Genomic DNA, 12,670 nt, shown 5'->3' with positions numbered 1-12,670 from the left:
GCTGTAAAAACTGTGAATCTGTTTAAAAGATACATTTCTGTTTTAATCCCTGGCATGTAATGTAATATAATGTAATGTAAATGTTGCAGTTTGTTAATAAAAAAAAGTAAAAAAAAAAGTGTTTGTCTGATGAGAGTGCAGTTGCGTCTCCGTAACTGCCTCTTCACCCAACCCAACAGCAGGTGACACTGTCAGAGAAAAAAGGTCTGCCTGCAGCTCGACGTATTAATCTTATTTATATTCATGAGCCCAGAGTTCCTCATAGTAGGATTCGCAGGATGCGTAACGCTAACCGGAAGTGAGTGAAACCAGCGACCTCTTGCCGATAAAAATGTTTGTAATAAAGATACCACATTCCTAGTAAACATAAATCCCAAGGTGTCTGTTTGCACAACATAAGCCAAATAAACGTAGCTTACTGTCAGCATTTATAACAATAATATTATTTTACAAACAGCGAGTTCGTTGATTAGCCAGGCAGTTGTCATTCAGCAGCAGAGCACAGCTGTACCAAGGGACTTACGGTGGTTTGATGGAAATATTTATTCTCTAATGGGGTTGTAATCTTTATCCGAAACATCCGCTGCAACCGAAGTGCCGATCGTTACAAAGTCAACGGGTAAATATCTCTTATTATTTAACGTTATGCAATGCTTTACATTGTGGTTCGATGAACGCTCGGATTTCGGTCTGAAATGTAAACAACGGCAAGCACGGCTTCGCTATTGATTTCGTTTCCTATCAGAACATTTGTAAGGTCGGATATGTTAGTGATTTAACCAATTCAACTTATTGTGGAAAAGATACTTTACGTAGTATAATGGGTGTCAACTATTCATTCGATGCATTTTTCTAAAAAAAAAAGAAAAAAAGATCTGAAATCTAATCCCTTATTTTGATATTAGTTTGATACTCATATTCTAGATTTCAAATGTTTTTCTATATCTATATGTTGATTTAATAAAACATTACTGAATTATTCACGCGACATTATATAACCAGGTTACAATCACACATGTAATTGCCCTCCCTGAATACATGCATCTATTCTATAACTGCTTCTGTTTAACATGAAGCATCATTGTCTGAATTAAAGCTACACAATATATCGTTTGAGCATATATATCGCAATGTGTGTATTCGCAATATCACAGGATTTGATTATTCATTAAAGATGAAAACATGCAATATGAATATTTTTAAATAATTTATACAATGCTGACCATGTTATTGTACATTTGATTGTTTACTTTCTGTACCTGAATACTGTTAGACTACTGTAAAAACCATCAAGCGCTGTTTATTTAACTTTTATTTTTGCTCTCTTGTAATTTATTAAAATTGATGTAAACACACTGCATAGAAAAGATTTGATTATCCCAATCTAAATGAAAATGGCCATTCAAATCATGTGGTGAAATTATATATGCAACACAGTGGCGCAGTAGGTAGTGCTGTCGCCCCACAGCAAGAAGGTTGCTGGTTCGAGCCTTGGCTAGGTCATTTGGTGCTTCTGTGTGAAGTTTGCATGTTCTTCCTGCATTTGCGTGGGTATCCTCCGGGTGCTCCGGTTTCCCCCACAGTCCAATGATATGTGGTACAGGTGAATTGGGTTGAGTTGGCAGTTCATAAAGCTGTGGTGACCCCAGATTATTAAAGGGACTAAGCCGAAAAGAAAATTAATGAATGAAGATCGCAGAAAAAAATGTATTGCAGTGTCAGATTTATTCCATTATCATGAAGCCCTTGTCTGAATGCTTATTGTCATTATCAATTCATAACTTATCTATTTGTTACTGATTACATACAATCAGTCTTATAGTAAAACAAATCTTGCATGCGTTATAATGAAATTTTCTGTCTGCAGGTAAATGAGCGAGGCTGACATCTTCCACTCTGCCGATATGGCAGAAGTAAACCGCATCCACTATGAACTAGAATATACAGAAGGCATCAGTCAACAGATGCGGATACCTGAGAGGCTCAAAATCGCCTCCGGTTCTTCAGAGGAACCGCCTGGTCTCCTAAATGCATCTCACAGTACTATGATGCATGTGCCAGAAAGGATTGTGATTGCAGGTAATACCATATCATGGTGTAGTTTTGGGTTAAATGAAGTCAAAATAAATTTTTAAGTTAGCAGAAGTCAACTAATGCCTATCAACCTCCGTCCCTTTCACTCTCCAAGGAGATGATAATGACGCTCGCTTTGGAAGACCCAGAGATCTAGATTTGATCCAGTCTACTCCACTAGAAACAGTCGAACTGAAAACTCCACCACGGGTTCTTACCCTCAATGATCAACCTCTGGACTTCCTCGAGCCAGAGCCAGCAGCAAACTCCACTGCCCAGCCGAGAGAAGAGGTGAGATCACTGCATGTCAAAGAACAGGTTAAAAACTTGGCTGTGTGTATTTAGAGCTCCTTAAAGTCAAACACTCAAATCAATCCTGTATTAAAAAGTTATTAGGTTTCATTTTAGAAATATAGCAAAGATAAAATCATGCCTGACATCCAAAATTATCGAAATTGCAATCCATGTTTTCACATAATTAAGGCTTGACAATTGTAATTCATTATACAAGGGTGTATCGGCCAAACATCTGTCCTACAGTTACAGAAGGTTAAAATGCTACTGTTACTGAACATTAAAAAGCATCAACATATAACTTCATGTATTTGATCTCTCTAAACTGGCGTCTGGTTCAATATAGGATTTATTTCAAGCTTATTTTTATTAGTGTATATATACAGTAAGTTAATATAGCCCTGCACTATCCTACCTATCAGAACTGTTATCTGAATATCAGAGTGAAAGAACATTTCGATCACCAACTGAATATCTCCTACAAATGCCAAGGACAAAATTAAGACAGAAAGGAGACTAAGCTTTCTCTGTTGTGGTGCCAATTAGGGCTGTGTAATATGGACAAAAGAAACCTATCATGATTTTCTTGAACAATAATTTGATTTCAATTTTAATCACGCTTTTGATACACACAGACGTTTACAAGTGTAAATCTAAAACATATTTCTCAAGGAAAACAATTAGATCTGTAGCACTAAGTTGAAAACATCTTAACTTTTTCTTAACAAGAACTGACCTATTCAGCTTCATACTTTGTATAGAATATACACATTTTAGTAGAATAATTACCTCAGACAAACAAAGAACATTGAATTTTCTCCACAAATAAAACTTGTTTCAGTGCTGTAACAATGTTTTGTTAGTTTGTCATCCCCTGGGAAAACGTTTGATGGACACCGAGCAATGACAAAGGAGCGCAAGCCCAAAGCGCATTGAAAATGCTGACAGAAGCAATGCTACTTACGCTTTCCACACGCTTTTAGACACTATATTTAACTAACAAGTCCTACAAATCACCTGGTTCTACGATACATCAGCCTTCCTCTATCCAAAGTAATTTCTTACACTACATATGTCGACATTTTTGGACTCCAAGTCCTCCTGGGCGGAACTCATCATTCCTGTTTTTGCAGGCTATTTGTAATTAAGCTCAGTCTCCTATTCTCGCGCTTTGTTTAGGCACGCTGTGTTATGATTGGTTCAAACAGCATATTGCGGGAAAATCGTGCTGTAAGGCGATTTAGAAATCGCACATGTACAAATCACAATTTTTAAATATGATTTAAATTAATCACACAGCCCTAGTGCCAATACTTTAAAACACATTACCTGCACCATGTCAGAAATGCAGACTATACACTTTTTTTAAAAGTAAAGTTAAAGACTTGTTTGCCATGGCATATTCTTGTTGATGTTTATTTTTGTTATTGTTTTAAATGATGTAAAGCGCATTGGTCAACATGTGTTGTTTTAATAGCCCTATTAAAATTAATTTGACATTGAGGAATGAGGGAACTCTGAATCATCATCCTGACATGTACCTTATAGAGTTAAACGGGTAGTTCATCTAAAACTGAACAATCTGTAATCATTTAGTCACCTTTCACTTGTTTCTAAACCAGTTGGAGCTTCTTTATTCTGTTTAACACTAAAAAAATATTTTGAAGAAAGCTATAACCCTTGGCATGCATTGTAGGATGAACAAATACTATAGAAGTCATGGTTACAGGTTGTCAGCTTTCTTTAAAATCTCAAACAGGTTCTGAATAGTGAGTAAATGATGACAGAATTTGCCATTTTAGGTGAGCTATCGCTTTAAGAACTGTTATCTGTCTCTTCACAGATGAAATCTCACTTTAGGTCAAGACGGGAGCGATGTAGGAGTGAAAACTCTACAATGCGTCGCAATGGACAAATAAACAAACATGATTTGTAAGTAAAAATAAATCCTGTCATTAATAACATTGGTCCTGCCGAACTGTAGTATTTCTGTACAGTAATTATAAAGTCAATATAATCATATTCTTTACACATTTAATTTGCTAACCTTTAGAAATATGACATATGATAGTCAAAAGCATAATAAAAAATACCATATCTAATATGTGTTGTAAAAAAAAATAAATGAGTGAAAAAGACAGAACCCAGTCCAGGAGACTCGAAACAAGCAGAATTGGTTGTACTAAAAAGTTGTTTTCAACCAGTTTACCAAGTTCTTAAACTTGAGGGGGGTTTTAGACAATTTTCAATCTGGTTTCAGAGCACATCACAGTACAGAGAGCTCTCTTATAAAGATAATCAATGATATACGCCTAAATACAGATTCAGGCAGTGCTGCATTTAACACTTTCGATCACAGCATACTTCTCTATAGGCTGGAAAACTGGGTTGGGCTGTCTGGGACGGTCCTCAAATGGTTTAGATCTTACCTTGAAGGATGAGGTTACCATGTCAGTATAGGTGACCACAGGTCGAGGTGGACACCAATGACATGTGAAGTCCCACAAGGCTCGATTCTGGCACCTCTCCTGTTCAACCTTTACATGCTCCCTCTGAGCCAAATATCTCCTACCACAGCTATGCTGATGACACTCAGATCTACCTAGCCTTACTGCCTAATGACTACAGCCCCATTGACACCCTCTGCCAATGTATTGATGAAATGAACAGTTGGATGTGCCAAAACTTTCTTCAGTTAAACAAAGAGAAAACTAAAGTCATTGGGTTTGGGAACAGAGATGAGGTTCTCAAGGTGAATGCGTACCTTGGCACTAAAGGTCAAACAACAAAAAATAAGGTCAAGAATCTTGGTGTGACTCTGGAGTCAGATCTGAGTTTCAATAGTCATGTAAAAGCAGTTAGTAAATCAGCATACTATCATCTTAAAAACATTGCAAGAATCAGATGCTTTGTTTCCAGTGAAGACTTAGAGAAACTTGTTCATCCTTTTATCAGTAGCAGGGTGGATTACTGTAACGGCCTCCTCACTGGTCTTCCTAAAAAGACAGTCAGACAGTTGCAGCTCATCCAGAACGCTGCAGCCAGAATTCTGACCAGAACCAGAAAATCAGAGCACATCACACCTGTCCTTAGGTCTTTACACTGGCTGCCAGTTCCATTCAGAATAGATTTTAAAGTATTATTACTTGTCTATAAATCACTAAATGGCCTAGGACCTGAATACATTACAGATATGCTGACTGAATACAAACCCAACAGATCACTCAGATCTTTAGGATCATATAAACTAGAAGTTCCAAGAGTTCAGTCAAAGCAGGGTGAATCAGCTTTCAGCCACTATGCCCCCCGCTGCTGGAATCAGCTTCCAGAAATGATCAGATGTGCTCCAACATTAGGCATGTTCAAATCAAGACTGAAAACACATCTGTTTAGCTGTGCCTTTACTGAATGAGCACTGTGCTGCGTCCGACAGATTGCACTATTATGTTTTTCTCTTCTTCTTCATTCTTTTATATCACATTTGACCTGTTTTTACTAATTTTTATTATTTGTTTTTATTTTATTTTACTTGTTTCTTTTATTCTTGTTTATGTAAAGCACTTTGAATTGCCACTGTGTATGAAATGTGCTATATAGATAAACTTGCCTTGCCTTACTCGAAACAAGACATGTTGGTTAATCTGCAGTCATACAGCATCTTCAAGAAGTCCATCCAAGAGGTCTGTAGTCTGCGAGTTTTATCACAAGTCTGAATTGAGACAAAAATGTCCCGTCTATAATGTTTTATTAGGAGGAGGGGAGATGGCTAAACAAAGCATGCACATACATTAAGCTTTACATACTGCTGGCTGCTCAATGACTTCCAGATTGTATAATTTGGTTGGAAATAACTGTTTGAATGCTTAATATATATATATATATATATATATTTTTTTTTTTATCAGGTCAGTCTAGCCAAACCTGTGTTGATATGCTAATAGATTAAATGTGCATATGATTTTTGTCACAATTATGTCTCTCTCTTTTAGTGCAAGTCCGTCTCCATCTCGTGCTCCTGTCCGTGTTTGTCCCCCTCTTATAAGTCCTGAGGACAGTCAGAATTTAAACAGTGCCAGTGGTGTCCTCAATTACATCAAGAGCACGACTCGCAGGGCTTACCAGCAGGTCCTGGAGGTGCTGGACGACAGTCAGCGCGGGTGAGCTCTCACCGAAGCATGCAGTGGTGTTAATTATGCATTTGCAGAGTATAAATGTCAATGAATTAGTGATCGCCTGATGCCAGTATCTTAGAGAGCTGGGAGGCATTTGGCAGTAGGCTACTATATCTGTCAATACTTATGCAATAGGCCCTATGTGATATAACACTGTTTAGTTTGAACCATCGCCTTTCAACTACTTGTATTGTTGAACGTTAAATACCGCAGTACATTCTTTACAGTATGTAGCAGTTGCTTTATTTTCTTAACAATTTGTGCTGTTCTGTATTACTTTGCAGTACTGTATGATATATTAGGACATAAACCAATGAAGAACACTTCTGGCTTAGAGGTGTCAAAATAAAAGTCCAGTTCTGATAATAATGCGCTACAGTGTAGGTTTAACTCAATTTGTTTTTTCCATACAGAAAGATATTTTCAATAATAAGAAATAAATCTAGCTCTAATGTTGTTATTTTATCTATCTATCTATCTATCTATCTATCTATCTATCTATCTATCTATCTATCTATCTATCTATCTATCTATCTATCTATCTATCTATCTATCTATCTATCTATCTATCTATCTATCTATCTATCTATCTATCTATCTATCTATCTATCTATCTATCTATCTATCTATCTATCTATCTACTGTGTCTGTCTGTCTATATATATATATATATATATATATATATATATATATATATATATATATATAGTATGTTTGTAAGTGCACCTACTTGGCAATAAAACTTGTAATAAAACACTAAATAAAAATGTATATAGATGCAACCAGCAACGTTAAATAGTTTTATATTTCTGTCTGTTTTTTTGTGCTTTACTTTTATTTTTCATTCACAATTTATTATGGAAATGTAGTTTTTTTACCACGTAAAGATGTTAAGTATCCACACACATACTTTGTCTTTTCATCAGATTTTCATGTGCTACCTTGCTTCAAGCCAAAGTCCGACACAGATAGCCAAAATATATCAAGCCACTACATTGACTATGGTGGTTATGTTTTTGTAAGCACCATTGCAAATTTTTAAATGTCAACTGTAAGATAATTAAGTTGTTTAAAGATGCAGTATGCTCGTTTGACACCCAGTGGTTGAATTGGGTATTGCACAGCTGATTCAAAACGAAGGCAAACGTAGGTTGCCAGATTGATGACACCAACAACAGTGTGCTTGACTGTCAAGCCTGATTTAAGGCTCATTTAAACCATGTTTTAAATAAAAGTAATGGCACGTCATAGAAGGAATATTTTCCATATTTAAAGGAGTTTTTGTTCTAACTAACACCTACAATTTATATTAGAAACAGCTTATATTTCTTGCAGCTGAACAACAAAAAACTATGACAATGATCACCTCAGGTACACCTCATGTGCTTTATTCAGTGTGAAATGTTAATAATGTGAGTTTGAATGCCATTTTACATGACATTTATTACCATACTACTGAAAGCAGCAGCAGATAGTTCACCTCGATCTTGAAAATTGTAACTCAGTGCAAGCCAACACATATTAATGACAGATGTGCATTTAATAATGTTAAAGAGGTTGAATGTGTATTTGTGTATTAATTAATTATAAACCTTACAATTTTGTTGAAGTGCAGTAAGTGCACTATTCTGTGCTTCTAAATCGCTGAATTTAAATTTCTGTCATGTTTAGTTTGGTGCAAACAGCCCAGTTGCTTATTACTGCAAATCCTGTCACTTAGCATGTTGTTAGGAAATGTGGTTACAATGCAACCTGCTCGCCTAATGTTTACTTTTGGAATATTTATATTATTTGCTAATTAATAGCCACCTCATTTGGAACTCTGAATCTGCGTCTTATTTTGGAGGCTGCTACTGTGCACTGGAGGTCCATTTCGGCCACAGGCACATACTTTCAGAGCCTTCCTGATCGAATGAATGAAATAAATGGTATTCCAATTGGGCAACTCAGGGAGCTGAAATATAATTGGCTGAACTGGCATTGGGCGGGTTGAATGACCAAAACAAAGACAGCCGTTCCAGCATATAATGCACATTTTCAAAGCAGAATATCTGACTTCAGCCATGTTTTTCAGATAATCAACAATGTTCACTTAGCATGTTTCTTAAATATCTGCAAACATATTATGGTATTTTTTTGCTTTAGAGGAGTCAAGCTTACATACAGCACCTTTAAGTTTTCATTTGCTAGTTTGACTAAGGTTTTTTTTTTTTTAAATGTAAACGTTCTTTTTCTTGTAGTCGTGCATCTCTTGTGACTTTCGATGCGAGTGTGGAGAACACTCCTGATGATGCTGGTTTAACAGACGCTGCCTCACTGCGACGACAGGTAATATTCGCTGCTCTGCCTTCAACTCTTCATTCATTGTTAGAAAATGTCAACAAATCTAGGTATGCAATTTTACAATATCTGTATATTATTATATAAGACTATACTGTATATATTACTTATTATTTAATCTGTGCAGACTTATGTAGATAGATATAGTTGAAACCAGAAGTTTACATACACTCTTAAAAAAAGGAACATAACCAATTTAAAAAAAAAAAGTCTTTTGGTAAATCATACTAAACGTTTACTATTTTAAGTCCATTAGGATTACCTAAATCATTTATATTTGCTAATTGCCAGAATAATTAAAGATTTTTTTGTAGAATGTTTTATTCATTGCTGGACAGTCAAAAGTGACATACATTTTCTTGGTATTTTTATAGCTTTACTTTTAAACTGTATAACTTTGGTCAGATGTTTTGGGTATCCTTCCTCAAGCTTCTCACAATAGTTTGCATAAATTTTGGCCCATTCCTCCCGACAGAATTGGTGTAACTGAGTCAGATTTGTTGGCTGTCTTACTCGCAAGTTTTTTAAACTCTGCCCAAAATTTTTCTATAGGATTGAGCTCAGGGCTGTATGATGGCCACTCCAAAACATTCACTCTGTTGTCCTTAAAGCACATTTTAACTAATTTATCAGTATGCTTAGGGTCATGGTCTGTTTGGAAGACCCATTTGTGGCCAAGTTTTAATTTCCTGGCTGATGTCTTGAGACGTTGCTTCAGTATTTCTACATAATATTCCTTCTTCATGATGCCATCTATGCTGTGAAGTGGACCAATCCCTCCTGCAGCAAAACAGCCCCACAACATGATGCTGCTGCCCCTGCGTAGCGCAAGCTCTGTGATTGGTCGGCTTGGTAGCGCTGACGAGTGTGGGCGGGACCGAGAGCCGCGTGAATGGTGCGAGCACGATGGAGCGATTGTTTACAAGTGTGAAGTCCCTTGAAGGAGCTCCGGATGGAAAGTTTTGTTTTGTGTTTACCTCATAGTTAAAGTTGTTGCACGTCCGCCGGTTCCTGCCTCAAAATGAGCGAGTTTGAGCCACTTGTACATCCCGGAAGTGTTCAGGAAAACAAAACAGCAGCGAAGAAACTCGACACAAAAGGAACATTTACACCTCACTGCCAACTAGCGTTTCGGAAGTGTTAATACAGACCAACAGAGACAGCGCGCAGAAGTATAAATGCACAGCTACGAGTGTTGCATGCGCCATGGGTTACGCCGGTCACTTGAAGCAGAAGTATAAACCAGGCTTTAATAATAATAATAATAATAATAATAATTCCTTACATTTATATAGCGCTTTTCTGGGCACTCAAAGCACTTTACACAATGGGGGGGGAGGGGTTGGGATCTCCTCATCCACCACCAGTGTGCAGCATCCACCTGGATGACGCGACGGCAGCCATTTTGCGCCAGACCGCACACCACACACCAGCTGATTGGTTTAACGTCTCACCCGAAAGACGGCGCTCACTGAGCAGTATAGCGTCCCCGTCACTATACTGGGGCATTAGGACCCACACAGACCGCAGGTTGGGCACCCCCTGCTGGCCTCACTAACACCACTTCCGGCAGCAACCTAGCTTTCCCATGTGGTCTCCTATCCAGGTACTGACCGGGTGCCGGCTTTAGTTCCATCAGACCACAGAACATGTCTCCAAAAATTACTCCTTTTCCTAGTGTAATTTAGCAAGTTGTAATCTGGCTTTTTTGTTGACTCTGGCTTGATTTTCCCATGTTGTCACACAAGGAAGCAGTGTGTTTGAGGTTTTCCCTAAATACTATTCTACAGTTGTGCCTCCAATTAACTCAAATGTTGTCAATTAGCCAATCAGAAACTTCCAGAACCTTGACACCATGATCTGAACTTTTTCAGAGGCATAATAATCTTATTGTGTGCAAGCTTGTCTTTCAAGGAAAGTTATAACAATTTCTCAAAAAATATCTCTCATTATTCTGCTATTAAGCATAACAGAAACGAATATGATAATCCTAACTTACCTGAAAGAGAAAAAGTTTAGGCACATTAACGTCTGACTTTTTTTTTTAGATGGTTATGTGCCTTTTTATACTGTGTATGTATACTTCTGGTTTCAACTGTAGATAGCCAACACAAAATCACTAGCTGACTGTTTTTGTTTTGTTTTTGTTTTCAGTGTCTATGAGAATCTTGATTTGCAATAAATGCTGATACAAACTCTATGTTAGTCTATATAAGCTCTGTCAGTTTGTGTTACCTATTGTGTGCTTTTAAAAACACAGTCTCCAAAATTTTGATTAAGAATTGTTTCTAAATCTGATGCCAACAAAATAAAAAACTACTTGATAATTCAATACTAATGTGTTTTAAATATAAGGCAAATGTATATAATAAAATTATTATTATTAATAATAATAATATTATAACCATAAAATTATAACGTATTCAATTATGCAGTTATTTATTGTAACAACGATAATAATAATAATAATAATAATAATAATAATAAATAATAAAAATAATAATAATAATAATAATTATTATTATTATTATTATTATCATTATTGAAATAATGCATAAAAAATCTGCTCTCATGGCTGATTTCTCATGTGTTGTGAACAGATTATCAAGCTGAATCGAAGACTGCAGCTACTGGAGCATGAGAATAAAGAGCGAGCCAAGCGTGAAATGGTCATGTACTCCCTCACTGTTGCATTCTGGTTAGTTAACTCATGGATCTGGCTTCGTCGCTAGAGAGCCTCTTTTTTTTCCACACATCCTTTAAGTGTCAAACTAAATAATAAAAATACGTTTCATTCACAATGTAAAGTTGGTGTTTTATGATTTTCAGTTCATAAAAGAGTCAATTTAATAATATAACAGTTGCACTTTCTATAACAGTCTGATTATGCTCAAACAAATGTATCTAGTTATTTTTTAAGTTATTGTTTTTTTGTCATTGTTATGGTGTTTTTGTAACTGTTTTTGTAACTGTATGTATCATGGTTATGTGCATTGTGATGTAAAGATGTAAATGTTTATAATATTCCATTTTTGTGAATACATGGAAGTTTGCACTTATATTTCATTAAAAAGTGTTTATGCAGGAACATATTAAAAGATGTGGGATCACCAAAGAATTAAAGTGCAAAATGCATAAACTTCCTTGCTTTTTATTCACTAAATTATTGTATTTCCCCTTCAGACCCAATAATTCATTTGAAAAGATGTATATAAATCCTAGTTCATATTTTTAAAAATTGCAGTGCATTTGTATTAACTAATTATGGGTGGAAATATACACTCACCAGCCACTTTATTAGGTATACCTGTCCAACTGCTTGTTAGCACACATTTCTAATCTGTTAAATCACATGGCGCGGCATGGTCATGACGATCTGCTGCAGTTCAAACTGAGCATCAGAAGTGACTTTGAACGTAACATGGTTGTTGGTCACAGACGGGCTGGTCTGAGTATTTCAGAAACTGCTGATCTACTGGGATTTTCACACACAACCATATCTGAGGTTTACAGAAAATGGTCAGAAAAAGAGAAAATATTCAGTGAGCGGCAGTTCTGCAATTGCCTTGTTGATGCCAGAGGTCAGAGGAGAATGGCCAGACTGGTTCCAGCTGGTTGAAAGGCAACAGTAACTCAAATAACCACTCGTTACAACCGAGGTATGCAGAAAAGCATCTCTGAACGCTGTGTTGAATCTTGAAGCGGATGGGCTACAGCAGCAGAAGACCACACCGGGTGCCACTCCTGTAAGCTAAGAACAGGAAACTGAGGCTACAATTCGCACAGCTCAC

At 36.5% G+C, this 12,670-nt stretch overlaps 1 protein-coding gene across 3 annotated transcripts; it reads left to right on the top strand.

Annotated features, from left to right (window-relative positions):
* Positions 1-261: 261 nt before the first annotated feature.
* On the top strand, positions 262-12,022 carry mffb (mitochondrial fission factor b). Of its 3 annotated transcripts, none has more exons than XM_005171167.4 (7): positions 262-298; positions 1,868-2,079; positions 2,189-2,364; positions 4,211-4,299; positions 6,357-6,524; positions 8,780-8,867; positions 11,480-12,022. In XM_005171167.4, exons 2-7 carry the CDS (start codon positions 1,872-1,874, stop codon positions 11,609-11,611), a joined length of 861 nt encoding a protein of 286 aa, XP_005171224.1. In that variant the 5' UTR covers positions 262-298; positions 1,868-1,871; the 3' UTR covers positions 11,612-12,022. The 3 variants fall into 3 exon arrangements, with proteins under 3 accessions (XP_005171224.1, XP_005171225.1, NP_001018402.2); XM_005171168.5 differs by having other exon boundaries at positions 262-333; NM_001020566.2 differs by having other exon boundaries at positions 286-619; positions 11,480-12,018.
* The last annotated feature ends 648 nt before the right edge of the window (positions 12,023-12,670 follow it).

This window comes from Danio rerio, chromosome 2, assembly GCF_049306965.1.
Source record: "Danio rerio strain Tuebingen ecotype United States chromosome 2, GRCz12tu, whole genome shotgun sequence".
NCBI lineage: Eukaryota > Metazoa > Chordata > Actinopteri > Cypriniformes > Danionidae > Danio > Danio rerio.
This window is presented reverse-complemented; position numbering and strand designations above follow the sequence as displayed.

Coding starts and splice junctions, on each gene's coding strand:
- mffb (XM_005171167.4), top strand. CDS start 1,872: ATGAGCGAGGCTGACATCTTCCACTCTGCCGATATGGCAGAAGTAAAC. Junction 4,300..6,356: donor CAAATAAACAAACATGATTT/GTAAGTAAAAAT, acceptor TCTCTCTTTTAG/TGCAAGTCCGTCTCCATCTC. Junction 6,525..8,779: donor CTGGACGACAGTCAGCGCGG/GTGAGCTCTCAC, acceptor TTTTTCTTGTAG/TCGTGCATCTCTTGTGACTT.